Raw genomic sequence first — 25,000 nt, 5'->3', positions numbered from 1 at the left:
GCAGAGATAGCATGTGTGATGAGTATAAATACAGTCTGTAGCAGTAGAGTTGCAGAGAGAAGTAATATCTTCCAATGGAAAAATGTTTTCTGAAGGTCCAGTCTGAGATGAAGAGGAAATGGAGAAGCTGGAGGGTAAACAGGTACTTTGCCGTGGACTTGAAGCACAGACACCCGTCTCTGGCTAGCAGCGGGGTCAACGGAGGGACTCAGCTGTCCATTCTCAGCAAGAGCAGCTCCCAGATCCGAATGTCCAGCCTGCAGGCCGAGACTCCAGCCACATGAACATCTAACCTCCAGTCTGCTCCAGGCTCCATGACACATCTCAAACCCCACAACTCCCATGCCATTCTCACACTCAAATACCACGGTCATTAAGTTCACCTCCGCAATCAGTTAAGCGTCTCTAGAGCCTCAGACTCTGGAGAGCGTCTTAGTATCTGGAAATGAGTAGAGTTTATACCATGCCTTCACCCGAAGTCCTGAAGCCCCTTAAACATTTTAGGTCCCAGTCCACTGAGTGCTCAAGAACGCCATGTGGTTGAAACACCTTTGTTCTTAACTGTCTTCAACACCACTGAGGCCAAGAGAAAAGCCAGCATGGCCCTCAAAGCCCAACCAAAATATTCCGTTCAGCAAATTCATCTCAGTTCCATAACTTCATCCTCCCACCCGCCACCCCAGCAATTAAATGATGATTATTTGATGTATTTGTAATGGGTTTTGCTTTCGCCTGAACAGAACTAATCAAGATGCTAATAAAGAATGAAGAAAAATAAATATAACATCTGCCATGATGTTGGGTTCAGCAGTAATAAGTAAGCATGAGAAAGGCCGCCCATCCATAACGACGAGGGCTAACAAATGGAATTTCTTTTTTTGTTTTTCTACATACTATCATGTTTTCTTACAGCTGTTAAAGCTTTTATTTGCCAGGGAGAAAGTGGTGCTGTCTCCATCACATTAAAAAAAAAATAGAAAGCAAAAACGGAGGTAACATTCATTTTAACACTGCGAATGACAGAGAAACACAAAGAAAGACAAACCTGCGAATGAATCCACACTCAAAGAATGGAGCCACACACGCTGATCATCCCATTCTTTTGTATATATCACACAAGCCTCATGTGGACAAACAAGGACATGAATGCAGTCAGTGGATTGAAGGTGGGCACAGTTGTCTCATGACAATTCACTCAGAAGGAGTGTAGTGTTGGTTTGGGTTTGGCTCAAGCATGGTGGTCCAAGGGCTTCATTTGAGAGGAACCATGGACAGTGGCTTGTTGTGGGTCTGGGTGACAGGCCTTTTTGCTGAACCACAGAGTGTGTGGTGTGCAGCTCTGAGCCTGTAACATAGTTGCTCTTACAAGGTTAACTGGACTAACTGGTGACTGGTTAACTGCTCACTGGTTGACCAATATCCCTGTCAAAACAGAGCCTTCTTCTCTGTTTTGACCTTGTCCTCATTTATGCTAACTCATTTTAAAGAAGGCTGAAGGTCTGACCAAGGATATATCTGTAAAGAAGTTCCAGTGACAATTATTTTGTCATATGGGTTGTACAGAGCAAAGCTAATTAAGACTATGATGACCAATACAACAAACACCTTAAAATTTAGTTTAGCTTTTCCATGAGTCTTTGCCTCTTGTATTTTTGGAGATGGTTGCGCTCAAAGTTTTTTTTTTTTAAGCCGATAGTACAGAAAATGTCAGTAACAAGACTAATACAGTGGCTCGTGACTTGATACCATCAGTTAGATGTGTAACTGTGACAGAATTTTAACATGTTTTTCTTTTTTTAATATGACTATCACATATTTAATTCGGAATAAAAGAAATATTCAAAGTAATGTGGAATTATTTCGAAGTATTTTAAAAAGCTCTTCAGTTATAAATCTTATATGAATGAATTAATATTTAAACACATTTTTTGTTTTGGCTCGGAATTTTGATTATCAGCTTTATACTGTAATTGTGTTTGCATATTTATATCGAATGGTGAAATGTTCTTTTTTAATTGCTCTCCCGTTTTATAAAAAAAAAAATTGATGTCATCAAACCAATCCATTGTGAGATTTTCACCTCAAACATTTCTTTACAAATCCTACGTTTCACAGCGCCCTCTTCTCACTCCAAAGATTAATATTTGGATCTTTGACCTTTTACAATTTTACAATGCCATAATTGCTTGCAAGAGCTGTTGAAGCTTTGCAGATGATGTCATTCCAAATATTTTCTCACAGATTTAGTGTCTGAAAAATGTATAACAAGGATCTTTTGTTTGAAAATCTCAATTTTGTTTTATATCCAAAGTGCCTTCATGCAAAAGAAAAAGTCAATCTGATGGGAGCAGAGAGATATTTTATTGTTCCATCAAAAAACAAAACTGCAAAAACAAGACGTCAGATGATGTGAAAGTGTTGTCAGACGGCCTCATATATTATTCTTGATTTCATTCCTCTGAAACCCTACGAAAGTGGTTTTTTTGGGGTTTTTTACTGACTCAGTTGATGAGTATTATTTGGCATTCAACTCTTCTTGAATGTTTTTGAGAGGCGAGATGAGTGACATCTGACAAAAATATTTTTTTCATTTTCTGAACTGAATGACTTATCGTGTTTACCAATTAATTACGTTTATTGTGACACTAATGACAATCCAATTATCTCATTAGCCATTCTGAACTTATTTTAATATGCATTTCATTCAATGAAAGATGGCACGTTAAAACTTTATCTCTCGTCAGTGTCGATGTCAAAATATAGATGCATATTAAATATAGATGCATATTAAATATAGATGCTATCTCTCTATTAATAGGAACTGATTGTTCTCAAGTAGTGAAATTAGAAGAATATGTGTCATATAGAGGAAAAAAAAATTGTGATCAATACTGTGGTCACAAAATGTGATGGGTTTGCATCTTTAAAATACAGAAGTCAGTGTTAAGCTACTGTAGTCTTTCCAAACTGATTCTCTTTTCTTCAAAGTGAGTGGAGTCCTCTGAGTTTTTACGCTGTGTTTCAATATCTTCTTGTGATAGGACTGCAAAAATGTACAGCTTACTCTACCGCCGCTTCTGAACTTCTCTAGAATGCATGTAACGTTTGTGGTTTAGTGTTTTTTTTTCACAGAATATTTCAGAAATATCAACTGATCATTTTTCTTTGTGGTAGAAAATGTGAAAAGGGGTGAGCTCTCTTTTTCATTTCTAAAGAATTAAATGGTAAAATTCAGGTGAGTGAATCTTATACTCTCAAACCTCAGTGCATTATGTCTACACTGTAAAACCACAGAGCTAACGAGATTTGACCATCCTGTTGTGCTCTTGTTATATGATCATAATAATTGATTGCTGGTCTCATCTGGTTGAAAGTCTGTCTTTACAACCTTATTTACTAAATAAAGTAAATCAAATAAAAAAACACTCTGCAAAATGGACGCAGTGCCAAAATCTCACATCGTGAAAAAAGAATTACCTTTAAACCTAATTAGGGAAACAGAAAAAGGCTGATTTTACAGTGACACCAGTGTGTCCCATGAGGACAGACTGTTGGAGATGTCTGGCTGTATGGGACTGCTGGCTGAATGTAACTCTTGAGATGGTGATGCAGGATTAATCTGTCTCTGTCTGTATGGTGGACAGACGCTTGCTTCTTTCCTCACCACGCTGTACAAAAGGTTATCTCTTACAATGAAGATGTAAATATTAGATGTCTCTTTTTGTACATGATGGAATATTGACTTCAAACTGAATTAAATGTTTTTGACAGTGGACTCTGGTTTCTGATTTTTTGTTGTTGTTGTTTTTGTTTATGTAAACATTCCCTTATGTTGCATTCCAGTCCTGAAGAAGTGAGGCCCATGGTCCGTGTTGGTTTTGAATAGTAGTGGACAGGAGCCTGTTAGAGAAAACACCATTCACAAACAATAAAAAAGCATCTACATGACATTCTGCTAAAATACTGCATCAATACTGCTACATGGTTCAGTTGTTACATTAACCATGTTTTGTTACATTACCTGTGTTTTTGTTACATTAACCGTGTTTTTTTTGTTTTTTTTTACATTAACCATGTTTTTGTTACATTAACCATGGTTTTGTTACATTAACCGTGTTTTGTTACATTAACCATGTTTTTGTTACATTAATCATGGTTTTGTTACATTAACCGTGTTTTTTTTTTTTTTTTTACATTAACAGTGGTTTTGTTACATTTGCCATGATTTTGTTACATTAACCATGGTTTTGTTACATTAACCATGTTTTTGTTACATTAATCATGGTTTTGTTACATTAACTGTGTTTTGTTACATTAACCGTGTTTTTTTTTTTTTTACATTAACCATGGTTTTGTTACATTTGCCATGATTTTGTTACATTAACCATGGTTTTGTTACATTAACCATGTTTTTGTTACATTAATCATGGTTTTGTTACATTAACCGTGTTTTGTTGCATTAACCGTGTTTTTTTTTTTTTTTTTACATTAACCATGGTTTTGTTACATTTGCCATGGTTTTGTTACATTAATCATGGTTTTGTTACATTAACCGTGTTTTGTTACATTAACCGTGTTTTTTTTTTTTACATTAACCATGGTTTTGTTACATTTGCCATGGTTTTGTTACATTAACCATGGTTTTGTTACATTTGCCACGGTTTTGTAACGTTAGCCATGTTTTAACCTGTTTGCTAAGGTTTTTACCAGACATTTCCAGTACATTTCTTTAACAAATTGCTGTGATTTACCTTCCACTCATTAATTCGGTCTGATTTTTGGTATTTGTACAAAACTGTGTGACAGCAGAATACCAGCCAAACATGATAAAGACAAACACTGAGCAGTCATCAGAACAAATACTGAAAGTTTTATATTTATAGATTTATACATACCATACATTTGAGAGTATTTTTAGTAAGTATAAAAGCAACTTAAAAGCCACCAATTAGAATACATAAATAGTCTAATCATGATACACTGCAGTCACTGCCAGTAACTGTCACTTGGAGAACAATATTGACATATGTGTCCAACATTACATAACAACTCAAACCTATAAACAACACAGCAGAACTGTTAGCACAGTAAGGCATATGGGTGAATGGAGCAACAGGTCATTTCTGAGAGTAAAGACGACAAAGGCTGTCCCCTCAGAGAGGATGTGTGTCTACTCATGTTTCATTTACATAAACCACAGGAATGTTCTTTCAAAAATACACAAAAACAACAGACAGTTCAAAAGTTTAAAAGTATGGAGTGCATCCAAAATCTCAGGCCTGATGAGAACTTCATCCTGTGTTCCTTGCATGTGACCCATGTGTGAGAACATGTGAAGACTGAATTTTAAAGAGGCTAGTAAATGCTGAAGCCACATTAACACATCTTTCAAAATGACTTTGAAACATTCTTATACCATCTTCTGACTGGTCTATTTGTTAGACCCCTTTTTATGTGATCTGCAGTAGAGGAATACTGACAGAAAAAGAACAAGAGTCAATTGAGTAGTGACTAAAAGTCAGTATTAGAACAATATCATCCACACTTGTTACATGTATACAGTCAACAGTTAACCTATTCTGAGACAGAGCACAGACACACTCTTTCTTTTCTCTCTCCACAGTTACACTCATAAATAGAATGGACAGGTTAAGTATGCTGTGTGAGAGTACATGCATTTATCAGTGTACACCATGGTGAAATGTTTTCCTGGAAATGGGTCAGATTTGTTACCTACGTACAAGGTGAATTATTCCATACAAATAAACCAATAACTGTAAAATATCAGAAATAACAATATGTGCACTTTTGACATGAAATGGTGGATTTGCTGTTAATGAACGAATCTGAAACGACTAACAGAACTGTAAAAGTACTCAGGATGCTTCATTTAAACACATTCTTACCCTTTTATACAATGTCATCCGCATGTACACTACTTATTACAACAGTGTCATATTTATACAGTTAACTTTATACAGTTAATCATTAGAGAGAATATATGCACAACATCACATATATAACTCTGTAAAAGCATAACATTTTACAGTCTAGTGCTCCAGATTTGTGCGCTGCAAAGTATTCTCAAATAAAACATTATCAATCAGCATTATTCCCTATCAAATAAGTGCTAAGCACTTTCAGGACCAAATATTCAATATCCATAACATAGCACAGGTTTGGCTAATAACTGTGTTGTTTGTCAGAATACTAATAACCACACCTATTCTGTTATCTACGGAAATGTTTTAAGTGCGCCTAACCAGCTTTCTTTAAATGAATTATAGAGTGTTTAATATACAATAAGCAAATTTCCTTTGAAAATGTTGGTTATTTAAGAAAGACTTTGTCAATCCTGTTGTGTTTATACTGAAGAATATCTCAGTACACCAACAGGGCCAGCGCAGTGTGCAACATGTCGCAGTCGAAAAGAAAAGTTCAAATTCATTTTAACAAACAGTACAACATAGAAGTTTTGAACATAGAAGGTTTTGACATACAAAAAAAAAAGAGAGAGAATAAATTGACATGAATGCTGACAATAATGGTAGAATCAAAATTAGAGCCTGTAGCAGGTTTTTGCACATATAATCAGTTCAATGCACAAATGCACTGGCCTCAGCTCTGAGTATTATACAGTCATTAACTGAACATCTAGCAGCAACACCAACATTATAAACCCTTACATTAATACAGAAAACCTGACAGAGCATGGCTCCTTTAAGACTAACATGAGATAGGGAAGCAAGAATCATATTCACCGCAAACACAATTTACAATCCAACGCTGCAGATGCTTAGGAACACCTTACTGAAGTACCTTATTGTAATGTTGAATAGAGACTGCAAATACTGAGATCCTGTTGTTGAGCTGAGAACACTCCTGGGTTTTCACTCCTGGCCTGTTAAAACCCAGTCTTCGCCCTTTGAGAAGGTCCTTGCAGACATGGGAAGCTCAGGCTGAGTGAGAGCAGTGCTCTGTACACACAGCACAGACGATGGGAGAAAGGATTTGGCCAAATTCAGTTATTGTCAAAGTAATCATTTTGTACCTTCAGTAAGACATCAGGAACTCAGAATTCAGAACTGATACACAAACAGAACATCTGCTCCATGCTCCTTTTTCTTTTTTTCTTTTTTGTTTTGAGGTGTGATTATTACAGGCTGACTCTGAAACATCCTGGCAAAAATAAGGCATCAGCTTGTGCTTTAGCTCTGTGTGAGAGACCTGTAGTTAAAGATGCCTGACAGAGAGTGCGTAAAAGAAAAGAAAGAGAGAGAGAGAGAGAGAGAGAGAGAGAGAGAGAGAGAGAGAGAGAGAGAGAGAGAGAGAGAGAGAGAGAGAGAGAGAGAGAGAGAGAGAGAGAGAGAGAGAGGGGGGGGGGGGGGGGGGGGGGGCTCAGACAGGTGAGATACTGTTCTCAGCTGAAGGCTGTTCTTTAGGGCTGGATTTTTCTAGAACAGAGATTTGTGTGACAGTGCTGCTGTCTGTGAACAGAGTCTTCCTGCGTTTACTGTAGGTCAGATAACTTTGGGTTTGACACTTCCATAGTCTCTTCTTCAGCTCTGCCTGAACCTGCAACACACACATGCACGCACGCATGTACACACACACACACACACACACACACACAAACACTGCACTTAGCTGTACTATCTATATCAGATAATAAGGCGATTGCTGCCACAGAAGGTAAAATATAATATTATGTTCTATGGTTCTATGGTTAAGAGAATGCCATACCTCTCCATTGAGAAAACAGTACAGCAGAGCCACCACAAAGCCCTATGAGCACAGAGAGATATCTTTGTGAGGAGAAACAGTTCACATTTAATTTCACTGAATCTCTATGTTTATGTCTATAGAATATTATCTACCAAAAAATATAGATTGCTGAAGCACATATTTAGGATACATAATTGACCAAAGAAGGGACTGTGTTGTGCACTGTGATCTGCAGATGGCGCTGTATGTACCTGAAATGAACCAAGACCCAGTTCAATGTACAGCCGAACATTCTCTCCGGTGGTCTCTGGCAGGACGGCAAACACCATGTAGTGCATGCCAAACAGAGGAATAAGGAATAGCGTGGACTTAGCCAGCCGCCTGTCAAAATACAGTGAACATGCTCTAACAAACAAATAAAACAGAAACAGTTTAAATGTGGATATGAGCACACACTGTGGAGCATGTTTTAAAGAGTCTTACATGAAGTGGCCGCTGTCATTTCCCCCCACCCCCGGCGATTTCAGCTTCTGCACAAGAATTCGAATTACGTTGACGAAAATGATGAAGTTGACCTGGACCACGACGAGAGATGGAGAAAATCATTGTGGGACGCATAGTGGGTGCAAAGCAGTAAAAAAAAAAAAAAAAAACCTTTAATTTCAATGTTACAACTCCCTTATGTAAGATAACTGAGGAATGACTCTGTTGAAATGTGAGAGTTTGTAGAGTACAGACCAGCAGCGACAGTGTTATTGGGCCTTTGATGATCCACCAAATGAAGCCCACATCTGTGTCATCCCAGCACCTAGAGAGCACGAACACCCACTGTCAGCACCATGACAACGTCCACAACCACGCCGGAACCATGACAACATCCACGACCACGTCACTAGCCACACACTCCTTATATCTCTTAACTGACTAACAATGCCATATTGAAAAAATACATCGTTTGCATTATACATCTGAGCTAACTGAAAGGGTAAAAGTGATATTTTTTAATGTGTTTAAATTTCCCTGAGAGATGTGATATCCATTTTACTGAGCAAGTGTGAGTGTGATATCTGTATTACTGAGTGAGTGTGAGTGTGATATCTGTATTACTGAGTGTATGTGAGTGTGATATCTGTATTACTGAGTGTATGTGAGTGTGATATCTGTTTTACTGAGTGAATGAGAGTGTGGTATCTGTTTTACTGAGTGAGTGAGAGTGTGATATCTGTATTACTGAGTGAGTGAGAGTGTGATATCTGTTTTACTGAGTGAATGAGAGTGTGGTATCTGTTTTACTGAGTGAATGAGAGTGTGATATCTGTATTACTGAGTGAGTGAGAGTGTGATATCTGTATTACTGAGTGAGTGAGAGTGTGATATCTGTTTTACTGAGTGAATGAGAGTGTGATATCTGTATTACTGAGTGAGTGAGAGTGTGATATCTGTATTACTGAGTGAGTGAGAGTGTGATATCTGTATTACTGAGTGAGTGTGAGTGTGATATCTGTATTACTGAGTGAGTGAGAGTGTGGTATCTGTTTTACTGAGTGAGTGAGAGTGTGATATCTGTATTACTGAGTGAATGAGAGTGTGATATCTGTATTACTGAGTGAATGAGAGTGTGGTATCTGTTTTACTGAGTGAGTGTGAGTGTGGTATCTGTTTTACTGAGTGAGTGAGAGTGTGATATCTGTTTTACTGAGTGAATGAGAGTGTGGTATCTGTATTACTGAGTGAGTGAGAGTGTGATATCTGTATTACTGAGTGAGTGAGAGTGTGGTATCTGTTTTACTGAGTGAGTGAGAGTGTGATATCTGTTTTACTGAGTGAATGAGAGTGTGGTATCTGTATTACTGAGTGAGTGAGAGTGTGATATCTGTATTACTGAGTGAGTGTGAGTGTGATATCTGTATTACTGAGTGTATGTGAGTGTGATATCTGTATTACTGAGTGAGTGAGAGTGTGATATCTGTATTACTGAGTGAGTGAGAGTGTGATATCTGTATTACTGAGTGAGTGAGAGTGTGATATCTGTTTTACTGAGTGAATGAGAGTGTGATATCTGTATTACTGAGTGAGTGAGAGTGTGATATCTGTATTACTGAGTGTATGTGAGTGTGATATCTGTTTTACTGAGTGAGTGTGAGTGTGATATCTGTATTACTGAGTGAGTGAGAGTGTGATATCTGTATTACTGAGTGAGTGAGAGTGTGATATCTGTATTACTGAGTGAATGAGAGTGTGATATCTGTTTTACTGAGTGAGTGTGACTAACAGAACAGTGAATCATAATGATGCACTATGGGGTCAGGGCACATGTGAGGACGTTCTGGAGTTTGTGGCGTGAAAAGAAAAAAAGTGCAGCACTGTAAAAAGTGGAGCCTCTGGCAAACACCCACTGCCTACTGACAATGCAGAGAAGTCACAGAGGAACCTGCTTCTCTTCCAGGAAGAAAGGATGAATTTTATTTAATTTATTCACTTATTTTTGGTATGTAAAAATCCGTTTCAAAATTCTATCAGAATACTCACCCTCTGTTGTCACAGAAATTCCGGGTTAAGACCCAAATAATTAGTATTGCTGTTGGCACACCTGAAAGATGGAAGAGACATCAAAACATTCTCTAATTTTAAGATCTTTATTTGAGAAATGTTCACTGAACCTATTTGTTAACATATTTATATCCCAAAACTCAGTCTCTCACAAGGACTGAAACAGGGGTTTAAATTTAGCTTTTTAAAAATATATAAATATATAGAACAATTTTTGTGTTAACATAACCTCAGATCCATTGGAACCATGATGACTGAGACAGATAACACCATATTCAAACTAAAAAGCAGCCTACATGTTCTCTTCACTGAGTGATAAATGTAATTTAAAATGTTACCTATGATAAGCCTTACCTATGTAGAGCTTCTTTTAACACACCACTCACAAAGTGCTTTATGAAGGATAGCAATTTTAAAATGGATTTTTAAAAGAGAAAGGAGATAAAAGAGAAATAAAATTTAAAAAGAATGCAGTAAAATTGGAAGAACAATGGATAACGGCACCTGCATAAAAGCAAAGTTATACAAATATGTTTTAAGGATCTTTTCAAAATCGCCAAATGAATCTATAGCTCTTAGGCTTTCTGGGAGGAAATTCCACAAGTTGGTAGCTATAAAATGACTCCTCACTCTTTAGCCAGGTTTTGGGAATGACTGGCAGCTTGCTGGTAGCTGATCTGAGAGATCTGAATGGAGCATGTCTCACAGTCAAACTATCACTAAGGTATGCTGAATGTTTAATATTCTGACAGTAGCATTTTCAATGTGTTGTAAATGTATGAGAGTGGTCCAGTCTACCGACACTGTCAGCATCAGTTAGTACATCACAGGCCTTAGAGATATTACAGGGTGACCACAAGCTGTTTTTCAGGTGATGATGATGTGCTTTTTAAAACTAAGATCACTGGTAAACACAACTCCTCGGTTCTTGATGTGTTTTTTGGCCTTCAGGAACAGAGAGTCCAGATACACCAGTATATCTTTCCTCTGTGTTTCATTCCCAGTAACAAGAAGAATCTCTGTCTTGTCTTTATTTCGTTCCAGGAAGTTCTGAGACCTCCACAAATTGATATCATCTATATTATGATTTATGATATTATCCATATTATATATTATGCATTCAAGCAGAGAAATGATAGACCTGTAGGCATTGGGTACTGGAGACATGTGAGGCTAGGTGTCATCTGTATATTGAAGGAAGGAATGATGTATTTATTAATTATATCAGCTAATGGAAGCATATAAATGTTAATTATCAAAGGCCCCAGAATCGAGCCCTGGGGGATACTACATAGTGAGGCATGACAGCAAATGAACGGCCAACACAACATAATCAGTTAGTTCAGATCTGAACCAGTCTAAGACTGGTTACGACGTGAGTGAGTTAAGATCTGAACCAGTCTTAGATTGAGACAGAAAGGCCAACTCAGGTCTCAAGCCGGTCATGTAGAGTCTCATTGTTAACTATGTCAAAGGCAGCGCTGGGGTCTAAGAGAGCTAAGACAGACAGGTTACCTTAGTTACCATTAAATCTCAGATCATTTAGGACCTTGAGAAGTCCCGTTTCAGTGCTATGGTTGGCCAAAAGACCAGACTGAAATTATTTGGGTTAATATAGTCATTAAGCTAGGTGGACATTGCTTTCTCAATCATTTTGCCAAGAAAAGGAAGATTTGAGACGGGTCTACAGTTACTAAGCAAAGTGGGGTCAAGATTTCATTTCTTCAGCAGTGGCCTGGCTGTTTTCAGGCTGTAAGGATAAAATCCTTGTTGTAGTTATTGATTTACTACAGCCAGTAATGATTTTAGAATGTTTAAAACATTGGTAGGTCCAAGGTCACGAGCAGAGCTAGAGGATTTCAGGAGCGACATAACTTCAGTTAGCGTTTTAAGGTCAACGGCTGAAAAAGTGGACGGATTACTTTTGGTAGTAGTGTGTGATGGGAGAATAACAAGCCTATGGGGGCCAGAGCTCACTATCTTTTCTCTTGTTGCAACAATTTTATCAGGATAGAATGCAGTAAACACACTGCATTTGTTCGTTGAGGAGAGGTGTAAGAGAAGGGGTTAATCAATCCGTCATTAGTTGAAAAAAGGAATTTTAGATTGTCACAGTATTGCCAACCAGGCCTGAGAATTTCACTTCTCACATAAGTATTTTCAAATGATCTGTGTAGAAAGTATGGTGAACTATTAGCTTTGCGCTCCATCAACAACTTGAGCCTCGCTAATGACCTGTACAACTTTTACTGTCGTTTTGATAGACAAAGGGACAGTCCTGACACCACCCCCACTGTGCACAGCCATCAGCTCCTGCTCCAGCCCACCGGCACTGCCACTCAACCAGCCATGACCACAATGGAGGCTGGGGCCACTACACATCCACTCACTTCAGACGGTCTCCTTCACCTCCCCTCTACCTCAACGACCCTCTCTATACAGGAGAGGGACCCTCTCTATACAGGAGAACGCCCGCAAAGCAGCCAGCCTGGACTCTGTCTCCCCTTCCACACGGAAGCACCGTGCTGCCCAGCTGTCTCTAGTGCTCACAGACATTTCTAACACCTCACCTGAGATGTGTCATGTGCCAGCCTGCTTCAAAACCTCCACCATCATCCCCATCCCCAAGAAGCCTAGGACCACAGGACTGAATGACTACAGACCTGTAGCCTCGATCTCTGTAGTAATGAAGTCATTTGAGCATCTTGTTCTGTCCTACCTTATGTCAATCACTGACCCTCTCCTGGACCCACTGCAGTTTGCTTACAGAGCCAACAGGTCTGTAGACGACGCTGCCAACATGGCCCCTCACTTCATCCTCCAATATCTGGATTCTCCTGGATCCTACTCCAGGATCCTGTTTGTGGACTTTAGCTCCACATTCAACACGATCATCCCAGCTCTGCTTCAGGACAAGCTCTCCCTGCTGGGCGTGCCAAACTCCTCCTGTATGTGGATCACTTACTTCCTGTCTAACGGGAGGCAGCATGTTAAGCTGGAGAAGCACGTCTCCAACTCCCTGACCACAAGCACTGGATCCCCTCAAGACTGAGTCCTGCCCCCCCTACTCTTCTCACTGTATACTAACAGCTGCACTTCCAGTCACGAATCCGTCAAGCTCCTGAAGTTTGCGGACGACACCACCCTCAATGGATTCATCTCTGGTGGGGATGAGTCCACCCACAGGTGGGAAGTTGACCATCTGGTGACCTGGTGCAGCCATAACAAACTGGAGCTCAATGCTCTAAAGGCAGCGGAGATGGTAGTGGACTTCAGGTGTGGCTCAGCTCCACCCTGCCCCCATCACTCCCTGGTCTACACTGTGTCTTTCCACTTCTTGGGCACCGTCGTCTCCCAGGACCACAAGTGGGAGCTGAACATCAGCCTCCTCATCAATAAAGCCCAAAAGAGGATGTACTTCCCATGGCAGCTGAAGAAGTTCAACCTGCCAAGGATAATGACGGTACACTTCTACGCTGCCTTCATTGAGTCCATCCTCACCTGCTCCATCATGGTCTGGTACACTGCTGCCACTGCTAAGGACAAGGACAGAGTGCAACGTATCATCTGCTCTGCAGAGAAGGTGATTGGCTGCAGTCTGCCATCCCTCCAGGATATGCACGGCTCCAGGACCTTGAGGCGAGCAGGAAAGATTGTGGCCAACCCTTCCCACCCTGGTCACGGACTGTTCAGAACACTACCCTCTGGCATGAGACTGAGGTCCATCAAGACCAGAACCACGTGCCACAAAAACAGTTCCTTCCTTACAGCAGTAGAACTGATCAATAAGCCCCCGACCCCCGCTGGCTCGGACTCTGCCCCACCCCCCTCTGTTATATTATTACTGTATTACTTTAATTATTACTTAATTATTACTTTAGTCGTCTGTCTATTTCACTCTGCACTTCTTGCACTCTAGATTTTCAATATTCAGAATATTTTCTACCTCTCTTAATATATTTTTTTATATTATACCCACAGTATTCCCTATACATTGTACAGCTTCTTGTACTGTTTCTTGATTTTTGTTTGTGTTGCAGTACTTGTTACTAGTCACTGTACTTTAGTGTTGTACTTGTATGGTGCACCAACACACCAACAAAAATTCCTTGTAGGGGTAAAACCTGCTTGGCAAAAAAACAAAGTCTGATTCTGATTTCCTCAACTAGAGTCTCACAGGACATGGGTGTAAGGGGGGGGGGGGGGGGGGGGGCATGAGATTGATGAAGATCACAGCAGAGTCAGCTCTAAAATAGAGCCTGTTGATTGTCTCCTTATCGGTCTTTGGGCAGGTACAGAGTGTCATGTCAAAGATCACACAGCAGTGGTCAGTAACTGCAACATCTACTATTTGTGGCACCCTGGTGTCAAGACTACATAAACTGATTAGGTCCAAAGTGTGCCCATGTTTATGAATGGGACCCGACTCTCACTGAAGGTCTGAAATTGACGGAGTTGAGTAGCATTGATAATTCAATAATTGTAGACTTTGTGATTGCATTCTTGTGAATATTAAAGACATCAGTTATTAGAACACTTTATAAATCATATTGCTCAAAAATTTTATAAAAGGTCTGTCTGCCTTACCCCAGCCAATGAGAATGTACCACCAGAAGTATTTTTTCTGGGAAACAAAGGTGAGAGCAAGGAGAGTCTGCAGGTACATTCCTTCCACTAACAGCCAGAAGTAGTTGGCCAGGATACTGAACTGAAAGAACGCCACTGCTGACTTACAGGACACCTGAGGAGAAAAAGAATCATGCAAACCAAAGTCAGACATGAAGGCTTATCACTTCGTTTCTGTATTAAACATACATTTGTGTGAGATCATTTCAAATCCTTGAAGCTTAAATATCATTACCCTTTTGTCAAACAAACAAACTTTGGTCCGGACATATGAGTTCAGAAAGTGGACTTTTCCTCAAATATTTATCCAGAAAGTCTAGCTTAACTTGAAACGATGGAAAAACGTGTTGGTGACCATCAAATGTGCCATGATATTCTTCTCATTCGTTTTTTCCTCATCATTTCCTCTGCTTTATTTCTCAGTTAAGTTTCTGTTATATTAACACAGACGTGTCTAGTTAACGGTTTTAAGAACCAGGGTTTAAGTACCATTCAAATGAAACCAGGAAACTGAACCTTAGATTTGAGAGAATTCAAAGGATGCAATTTCTTGAAGATTCACAGTTTTGAAAAAAAGTAAGATATTTTTCTCTCCCAGGGGGGAGAGATAGCTTGTTAGCAAGTTCATTTCAGTTAATGATGATCTGCCTTTATTAATGATATCAGTTTCAGTGTGGCTGAATGCTTGGCCTGTAAAAATGACCATTGTAGAGAGATACTTAAGTGTACATTTTAAATGTTAATTTTGAAATGCAATTTTTTTAATTGTTTAGGCAAGAACAATACCACCTCATCGCAATACAGAGACCACATAAGCATTTCAAGTTTCAAGTTTATTTAGAGCCCAATATCACTGTTTACAGTCTCAAAGGGCTTTACAGGCCACAACAGTCAGAAATCAAAACAGGACAGCACCCCCTGACTTAATCCTCATAGCAGGCAAGAGGGAAAAAAGGGAAATGGGAAAATGGGAGAAATCTTGAGAAGGACCACAGAGAGAGGAGACCCATTCTTGGCCAGACAGGTGTGCAATAGGTGCCAACCCAGTGGGCAGTTACAATTGTAAGTAAATTAGAGCATGAACAAAGGGGATGGGGATTTGCTCATAACATTCATAGGATCATAACTGTGAAAGCTGGGTTGCTACATCAGGACCAGATGGAACTCAAAGCGGTCTTTCCCTTACTCATATTCAAATGATATTTGACTGCTCTGAAGTGTTGGCTCCAACAAGATAAGTAAATCCCCAAACACTCTTCAAAAACACACGCTTAACATCATGGGCCATTTCAGCTCTCAGCAGTCAGAGAGACTCATTAATCTGCAGTGATCTTCAAGAGATTTCCATGTTAAGATGCTTTTGGGAGACACCTTACAAGATGCCTCTAAAGTAAATTTTAACAATATTCTTTCATGAAACAAGATCTTGATTCAAATGGCAGGAAAAACTAAGGGTATGGTTGAATAGTCTTTCTTTGCTTAGGAAGGTTCCTAACTGAGTGAAGTGACCTGGAAGGATCTAAGTGGCAGCCATGATAAGAGCTGGCTGAATTCTCTAAATGCTAAGGAAAGATGCTTCAGTGCTTCCTTTCCTATCTCCTTTAGCACAGGGTACAATGGACCATCCTTTACCAAGGGAAAGGAGACACTGCTGTCCCACGACTCCTTACAGCAGCTACATTCAACCGTTCATGAAAACAATCAACATGACCGACAAGGGATATGAGACAGTTTTAGCCAGATGATGTTTTTAATTCAACATGTTGGAAACTTGAAACTTGAGAATTGTAGGCCTAACATGTTATGCGTTTCTGCATAGATTTAACAATTATTTCCATACAGTCATACTAATTGGGATTCATGTCGATAACTATGAGTGGACAGGAGGGTGAGCGTGAGCAACCATTCTTGATGTGACGACCATTTCCTTTCACTTTAGTGACTGGCAGTCTATATTCTTTTTTCATTTCAATCCCAACCTTGGTAATGGTTAGGGTTAGGCACATTTTTCATTGGGTTGTCCACGTTTGTATAGCCTGCGTGAAACAACTCGGTAAGAACACACACAGGGCAAAGTATCGAAGATGCACTTTTAGTAGTCTGTCTCTGGAACATTGTAGTTTCACCACGCCAAACCCACGTCAGTAACATCCGCCGTCACATAATTACGTAGCCTAGTGTAAAAGCAGTCTGATTCTCTTAGGTTGTCTTTTCCTATGTTCTTACGAATTCTCCTTCCCAACTTTGCTTGACCTCATGACATTTTCCATTGGACTCACTTCCGCTGTCACATAATTACGTAGCCTAGTGTAAGTGCAGTCTCTTAGCACCGCGTTTGTCTTTTCCTAAGTCCTCATGAATTCTCTTTCCCATCTTTCCTTAACCTCATAACGTTTTCCATTGAGGTCAAGGAAAAGCGGTTAGGAAATGTCATGGGACATAATTTTTTTTTACTATTCGGATGCACTCTAAATCTTTGCTCTCAATTTTGTAGGCTTGCCAGAAGATCTTATTAAAAACAGGTGTAAAGCTGGTCTGTGTCTATGTGAGTATGTGTGTTTGACCTGGTGAGGGCTATCTATAGATGTATACTCTAAGGTAAGAGTTAATAGTCTCCCACTGTCAGAGAAGGCTAAACCCTCACAGGGATATTCACACCCTCAAAGACTTATGAACAGGAGTTTTGAACACAACAGTTATCAAACCTCTTTCTTGCTTTCCTGAACCACTCATCTAACACAATCAGTCTCTTTTCTTTTCAGTCTTTCATGCCCTCCCTCTGGTCTCCATAATCCCTCTGCCTCATCTTTTCCTGGGAATTAATTTTCTAAAAATAACCATGACGACCTAGGTGAAGCCTGTCTCATCAACCCCACCCCCCACTCCCATCACCGATTCCCTACTTCCTTTTCCTCTTTCCTTTCCAGTGACTTTAATAAGTCACGACTTCCCAGCTGATCTCATGGTCAGTAAAGCACACCGGCAGTTTCCTCACAGAGGCATACGTGTCCCTCATAGTCACACTCAGAATGCAGAGATGGAAAATTTGGATGGAGCAACATCGGACCAGTATGTTTGGGTCTGGGCTCTGTGAGAAAGGCTGCTCGGTGTGAATCACAGGCGATGCACCACTGAATGTTAATTTATTACTGGTGGGCTCACTGGTCTCTGCCCTTCATGTACACTTGAGTCAGACACTTATCACCAGCGGGTGCCGTGGCACCCCCACCCAGCACCATGACCTTGAAAAGCGGTAAGTGTGTGTGCCATGCTGACAGTGGTTAGATAAAGGAGTAAAACAGATTTTTTGTGCCCACAGTGGAAGAGGCTGTGAGTGTGTGCCCATGTGGGTGAGAGGTCTTTTACATTTGACATGTGGCCTTTCAGGCCTGACAGCATAGGACCAGTATGCTCCCTGGGCTCATTAGTCAGTGTCAGTGTAAAGAGGACCTGCCTCTCTCTGTCTGTTTTTACACAATTCATTGTGTGTGTGTGTGTGTGGGTGGGTGTGTGTGGGTGTGGGTGTGGGTGTGTGTGCATGTGTGTGTGTGTGTGCCTGTGTGTGTGTGTGTGTATGAACTCACTTTGCTCTTTCTCTCTGTGTGATGTGCATCTAACTGTGGTCACTGGAGTGTGTCCATGCTTTAGATAATGTGCAGTGAGTGAGTTTGAGCCTGGTTTTCTACTGTAGTCACCTGCCATCGTGGCCTGTGTGTTGTTCTTGTAGCTGGAGAGTTCATTTTACTATAAAAGCATGTAGTGCTATCAAAAGGTATTTAGACCTCTTCACTTTTTCCACACTTTTTGTGTTATCAACTGAATAACTCGATTAAACTGATTTTTGCCATCAACACACAATACCCCATAATGACAAAGCGTAAACATATTTTTCTACATTTTTGCAAATCTATTTAAAAAGAAACAAAACTGCAATCTCTTACTTACATAAGTATTCAGACCCTTCTTTTAGTGCTAGAGAGGGCTGCCTCTTGAGTACTTTCTGAACGCAGTGCACTGACTCACATTGACAGGGATCTATTTTTAAATACTTACTGTCCATTTTAAAAATCAGTCATTCATTTTTCTTGCTCTGAATTGTATTGGACAATGATGATTAAAGATAAAGTTGTGATTTATGTTGTGTGCTGTAAAATAAACTATTTGAATAATGTATTTAATTTTGAATCCATTCATTACCGTGAAATCTTTCCAGCTCCTAGAAACCCTGCCCTCATGGGTACAGGACTCCTACCCATTGGTCTGGGAGACCCCTTGACAATTAGTCTATTAACACAATCAGAGCAGTCTGTTGACCATAACTCTACTACAGGGCCTTGTGTCTGAGGAGAAGGCCCTGAGGCAGTGCGTGAATGAGTGCTACCAGTTAATAAAGATTCAAAGACTGACACTTCAAACACTGCATGACTGGCACGTCATCTTCATCTGAAAGTATGTAAGAGCACCAGTACACTTTTACATGTGCATATTCGCACGCTTGTCCCATTAGAAAATTAAATAAAGACGTGAGCATGAGCGTAAATGTAGAAGCACTGCATGTCCCACATACCGATGACATGAAGCAGTGATCCAGAGTCTCGTCTCCGAAGAGGACGGCGTCTTTGATGAAGACAGCACTGGCTCTCAGAATGAAGGAGGTGAAGAGGTTGATGTGGATGTAGTTCCTGGTGCAGTGGAACTTCCTGTTTGGTTATTTACATTAAATGTAAAAATCTCACCAGACCCATGATAGTGGAGAAGACTTAGAGAGTAGGATTGTTCAACTCTGGCCATCAGATGCAGACCTGATGATAATATTTTTCTTTCTACAAACCATTATTAGCCATTCTATCAGGCTTTATACAGCATGCCAATGATGTGTCTTTGAGAGACATAAACATTTGCTCCAAAGGCTGAAATCCATTTATCAGTGGAAGTCAAGCACCAAATCCCAGAAAGATTTATAAATTATAAGCCTGTATTTCCAAACTCAATCATACTGCTCAAGACTAGTCTAGTGCCTTTTCCGTTTAAGGTTGGTTTGAGTCTGTGCGTGCGTGCCTGATGTGGAAAGCATCACCTGAGGACGGTGAAGACGCAGATGGCCGAGATGAGGGAGATGAGGGAGGTAGCATAGCCTGCCGTGTACACCTGCCTGAACATGGAGTAATACGCCGTCTGCACAGGAAACAAACAAACAAACATAAACAGGTTTTATGAGAAAAGTGGGCAGGTTAGACCCTGTTTATTTTCTCTCTGTTAACCCACAGTGATCAGACTCTAAAAACAACATGTCTGACTGCAACTGAAAAACACAGACTGCAATAGAGGAATCAGCTCACATCTGTATTAACCTTTTTCCCAATTGCCAGAACAACACAGCTGTCTTAACAGTGCTTGATTTATTTTAATATAGCCTTAATGTAGGCATTAATTTACACTAATACTATCGTAATGCAGTCTTAAAGTTGTTTTCATAATTTTTATATTCTGTCTAACAGGTCGTAAGAAAATCAAAAGGTTTCAGTTAAGGAAAATTTTAGAGTGTAATTGGGTGGGTGAGACTGTATATTTGGACTGGTGTGTCTGTGTCTGTGTAGGGGAGTTAAAGTACACTGCAAACTCATGTGAGAAACAGAAAGGGCCCCAGGTACACAGCTCCACTGAATACACCAACACACCAGACAATCTTCCACTGAGACGAACATATCTAACTTCACTCCACTTAATGAAGCTTGTCACGCATTTATTCCACGCCCAGTTGCATTCAGGAAAAGAGGAGAGTAGGAGACCAAAATCATCACTGAAGAGCTATCAAAGTGAGGAAAATGTAATTTACCACACAGAGTCCATCCTGTTCTTGTGTGATAGGGCAGACTGCAGTTAATTGTTCAGATTAGGGACATGGTTTTTGTCTTGTCCTCTGTGTGTGTGTGTGTGTGTGTGTGTGTGTGTGTGTGTGTGTATGGGTAATGTCAAATGATCTTTCTCTTGAATTAGCATGGTGTTTCTAATCCGCTCATGAATGTCTGCTTACATATTCAAGGCAAACACCACATAATCACTGAGAGGGATATTAAACATATTCAGTTGTATTATCACATATCAGTCTGTGTATCAAACATGAATAAGTTTGTTTCAGTAGCAGTGCAGGGTGACTGGCCATCTGCTCACAGGAGGGATACACAACATGACAGTGGATATGGACAGAGGTGGCAAAAATACACACATTCTTTACTCAAGTAGAAGATACAGATACTGGGTAAAAAAGACTAGGTAAAAGTAGAAGTAGTGATTCAACTTCTTTACTCAAATAAAAGTGAAAAAGTACAGGCTCTGAAAGGTACTCAAAGTATAAAAGTAAAAAGTAGCCCTTTGAAAGACATTCCTACCAGCTGTTTCTGTGCAAAGCTAACTGAACCTCACGTCATATTAATATAATTCGAAGACTTTTAAACCATTCTAACTTCAAATAAAATAAAAACAAAATTCTGAAAATAATGAACTTCGCTCCAATGTGCAAATCAGTTTTCAATGTCAGCAAAAGAACTTGAAACATTATGATCGACACGAGAACACACTTCAGGACTGAGCCTTAAACTCTCTACTCTCTGAATCTGCTCCGTCAACAGTGTTGTCTGGTTCACTTTCATCCATGTCGATACTAGTTCTCCCTGTCACAGACATCACATTCAGTCAATAGACGACTTTTCTCTGCGATCGAGTCTCCCTTTCTTGTCTGTTTTGCATTGTTTCGTCTTTTACATCGTTTTCATGTTGTTACGCCTGTTGGGCGTGACATGCACTGATGGATAAGGGCTCGTCATTTCTACGTGTTATTGTTCCATCCGTTTATGTTGAAATCGGTCTTGATGTTGGGAAGGCGTGCAGTGATGCAAAATAAAAACAATTGATAATTTCCCTCAAATGCATTAAAACTAATGGAACAAGCCTGTTTTGAAAATGTATGGAGTAGAAAGTACAGATATTTCTGTTAAAATGTAGGGAGTGAAAGTAAAAAGTCGTCGGAAAAATAAACACTCAAGAAAAGTACAGATATTTGAAAACTCAAGTACAGTAACAAAGTATCTGTACTTCATTACTGCCCACCTGAGTGTGGAAATATCACACGATACTTTCAGTCCAATGTGAGTGTAGAGCTGAACCATTCAGTCCAGTGTAAGAGAATATGTCAGTGGTAGAGCTGAACCATTCAGTCCAATGTAAGAATATGTCAGTGGTAGAGCTGAACCATTCAGTCCAATGTAAGAGAAAATGTCAGTGGTAGAGCTGAACCATTCAGTCCAATGTAAGAGAAAATGTCAGTGGTAGAGCTGAACCATTCAGTCCAATGTAAGAGAAAATGTCAGTGGTAGAGCTGAACCATTCAGTCCAATGTAAGAGAAAATGTCAGTGGTAGAGCTGAACCATTCAGTCCAATGTAAGAGAAAATGTCAGTGGTAGAGCTGAACCATTCAGTCCAATGTAAGAATATGTCAGTGGTAGAGCTGAACCATTCAGTCCAATGTAAGAAAATGTCAGTGGTAGAGCTGAACCATTCAGTCCAATGTAAGAAAATGTCAGTGGTAGAGCTGAACCATTCAGTCCAATGTAAGAGAAAATGTCAGTGGTAGAGCTGAACCATTCAGTCCAATGTAAGAGAAAATGTCAGTGGTAGAGCTGAACCATTCAGTCCAATGTAAGAATATGTCAGTGGTAGAGCTGAACCATTCAGTCCAATGTAAGAAAATGTCAGTGGTAGAGCTGAACCATTCAGTCCAATGTAAGAGAAAATGTCAGTGGTAGAGCTGAACCATTCAGTCCAATGTAAGAGAAAATGTCAGTGGTAGAGCTGAACCATTCAGTCCAGTGTAAGAATATGTCAGTGGTAGAGCTGAACCATTCAGTCCAATGTAAGAGAAAATGTCAGTGGTAGAGCTGAACCATTCAGTCCAATGTAAGAAAATGTCAGTGGTAGAGCTGAACCATTCAGTCCAATGTAAGAATATGTCAGTGGTAGAGCTGAACCATTCAGTCCGATGTAAGAGAAAATGTCAGTGGTAGAGCTGAACCATTCAGTCCAATGTAAGAGAAAATGTCAGTGGTAGAGCTGAACCATTCAGTCCAATGTAAGAGAAAATGTCAGTGGTAGAGCTGAACCATTCAGTCCAGTGTAAGAATATGTCAGTGGTAGAGCTGAACCATTCAGTCCAATGTAAGAGAAAATGTCAGTGGTAGAGCTGAACCATTCAGTCCGATGTAAGAGAAAATGTCAGTGGTAGAGCTGAACCATTCAGTCCAATGTAAGAGAAAATGTCAGTGGTAGAGCTGAACCATTCAGTCCAATGTAAGAATATGTCAGTGGTAGAGCTGAACCATTCAGTCCAGTGTAAGAATATGTCAGTGGTAGAGCTGAACCATGCTGGGTTTGCCTGCTCTGTCCTGTAAGAAGACAAAAAACAGCGGAGAGTAAAGGTCTATGATTCTCTGTTTTTTTTGTCTCTATGGTATTAAATATGCACATCTCAAGCGTTATGAGGTGATTTTCCTCTCTGTCTTTTCTCCTCCCTCTCTTTCTCTCTCTCTCTCTCTCTCTCTCTCTCTCTCTCTATCTCTCTTTCTCTCTCTCTCTCTCTCTCTGTTTCTCTCCATCTTTATTTAGATCTCATATCACATCCTGGAGGTAGTCTCTGATGAACACTGGTGGGTCTGCCTGCAGTAAATAAGAGAGTCATAGAAAATTTGCACACGATTACAGAGTGGCTTGAGAGAACCTTAACAAACCAGACAATCACAAACCAACTAGACAAGAGAGACAGAAATTCTCACACTCTGAAGGTGTAAGGGGAGTCAAAGGGTAAGGACTGACGGCTTTAAAAGAGAGAGAGAGAGAGAGAGAGAGAGAGGAAGAGAGAGAGAGAGAGAGAGAGAGAGAGGGAGAGAGAGAGAGAGAGAGAGAGAGAGAGAGAGAGAGAGAGAGAGAGAGAGGAGGGAAGTTTACAGGAATAACGTTTACATGCCAAAGACTGACAGGAAGAGAGAGAAAGGGAATTGAAAAATGGATGCGGGCAGATACATGATGGTGAGGAGGTGAAAGAGGGGAGGTGAAGGAGACATGAGCTGAGGTTGTTAAAACAGAAGGATGTGAGGGGATTAAGGAACACTGAGTACCTTAAGTCTCTTTCTCCTCCAGCCATCAAATAACTAGATTTGCAACTGAACAGTCGATTTTAAATGGACTTTGAATCAGGTTGGAACAAGCTGGAGACAGACAGCTGGGAGCAAGCTAGAGACAGACAGCTGGAAGTGAGGTGGAGACAGACAGCTGGGAGCAAGCTGGAGACAGACAGCTGGGAGCGAGCTAGAGACAGACATCTGGGAGCATGCTGGAGACAGACAGCTGGAAGTGAGGTGGAGATGGACAGCTGGGAACAAGCTGTAGACAGACAGGTGTGGAGCTGAGACTCTGACTGTTCTCACCGGCGCTTCTGATTCCACGTCCTCTGCAAATTCACAGGCATCCTCATATGATGGGTACAAGTCTGACCAGCCGTCCTTAGTGCAGTTCCTATAAATCACACCTGAATTCAAAAGAAATAAACAAATAAACAAATAAATACATTTTTCAGCATTATTCTGCCTATTAAATTCATATTCTTGTGTCACAGATGTTACACAGATTTAGAGGTTTCAAATGAGTTCTTTTAAATGCTTTCCAAAGTTGCGAAAGGCTTTGAGTTTTACTTCAGTGAAAAGTCTACATTGAGTTTGGTTCAAATCCATATGTCCTCAAATCACAACTCCCATGGGGCAATGTGGCTTTACGGATGACAGGACGAGGAATAGTGTTCTCCTCTGACCTGTAGTCTGGCTGAGATGTGGAGTCTCTGTTCTGCAGCACTCAACCACAAATAAGATTAGTGATTTCATTAAGGTTATTACAACAACTGCTGTTACTGATGCAATGATGCAATGTGAGACTAGGTTTTCATCTGGATTTACTCAGAGCTCTAAATGTTGTTTAGGGATTAAATCCCATATCATGTATAAGAGAGAAGACAGTCAGAGGGAAGAGAGACAATCCGGGGGGGGGGGGGGGGGG

At 40.2% G+C, this 25,000-nt stretch overlaps 2 protein-coding genes across 2 annotated transcripts in view; one reads left to right on the top strand and one right to left on the bottom strand.

Annotated features, from left to right (window-relative positions):
* adcyap1r1b (adenylate cyclase activating polypeptide 1b (pituitary) receptor type I) overlaps positions 1–284 on the top strand; it is a 15,618-nt gene extending 15,334 nt beyond the window's left edge. The window contains exon 13 of the mRNA XM_030791143.1: positions 96–284. Within this exon, the coding sequence (XP_030647003.1) occupies positions 96–284 (189 nt within the window). The remainder of the gene's footprint in view (positions 1–95) is intronic.
* A 7,114-nt stretch (positions 285–7,398) lies between these two features.
* Positions 7,399–25,000, bottom strand: part of ghrhrb (growth hormone releasing hormone receptor b) — a 56,797-nt gene continuing 39,195 nt past the window's right edge. Inside the window, exons 4-13 of the mRNA XM_030791142.1 lie at positions 24,379–24,479; positions 19,979–20,076; positions 19,469–19,601; positions 14,863–15,016; positions 10,255–10,315; positions 8,464–8,533; positions 8,209–8,300; positions 7,977–8,106; positions 7,744–7,785; positions 7,399–7,575 (exon numbers count right to left, since the gene is read on the bottom strand). Coding sequence (XP_030647002.1) covers positions 7,399–7,575; positions 7,744–7,785; positions 7,977–8,106; positions 8,209–8,300; positions 8,464–8,533; positions 10,255–10,315; positions 14,863–15,016; positions 19,469–19,601; positions 19,979–20,076; positions 24,379–24,479 — 1,058 coding nt within the window. The remainder of the gene's footprint in view (positions 7,576–7,743; positions 7,786–7,976; positions 8,107–8,208; positions 8,301–8,463; positions 8,534–10,254; positions 10,316–14,862; positions 15,017–19,468; positions 19,602–19,978; positions 20,077–24,378; positions 24,480–25,000) is intronic.

Source organism: Chanos chanos, chromosome 14 (assembly GCF_902362185.1).
Source record: "Chanos chanos chromosome 14, fChaCha1.1, whole genome shotgun sequence".
In the NCBI taxonomy this organism is placed as follows: Eukaryota; Metazoa; Chordata; class Actinopteri; order Gonorynchiformes; family Chanidae; genus Chanos; species Chanos chanos.
The sequence above is the reverse complement of the archived record's forward strand: the minus strand, read 5'-3'. Positions and strand labels throughout refer to the sequence as shown.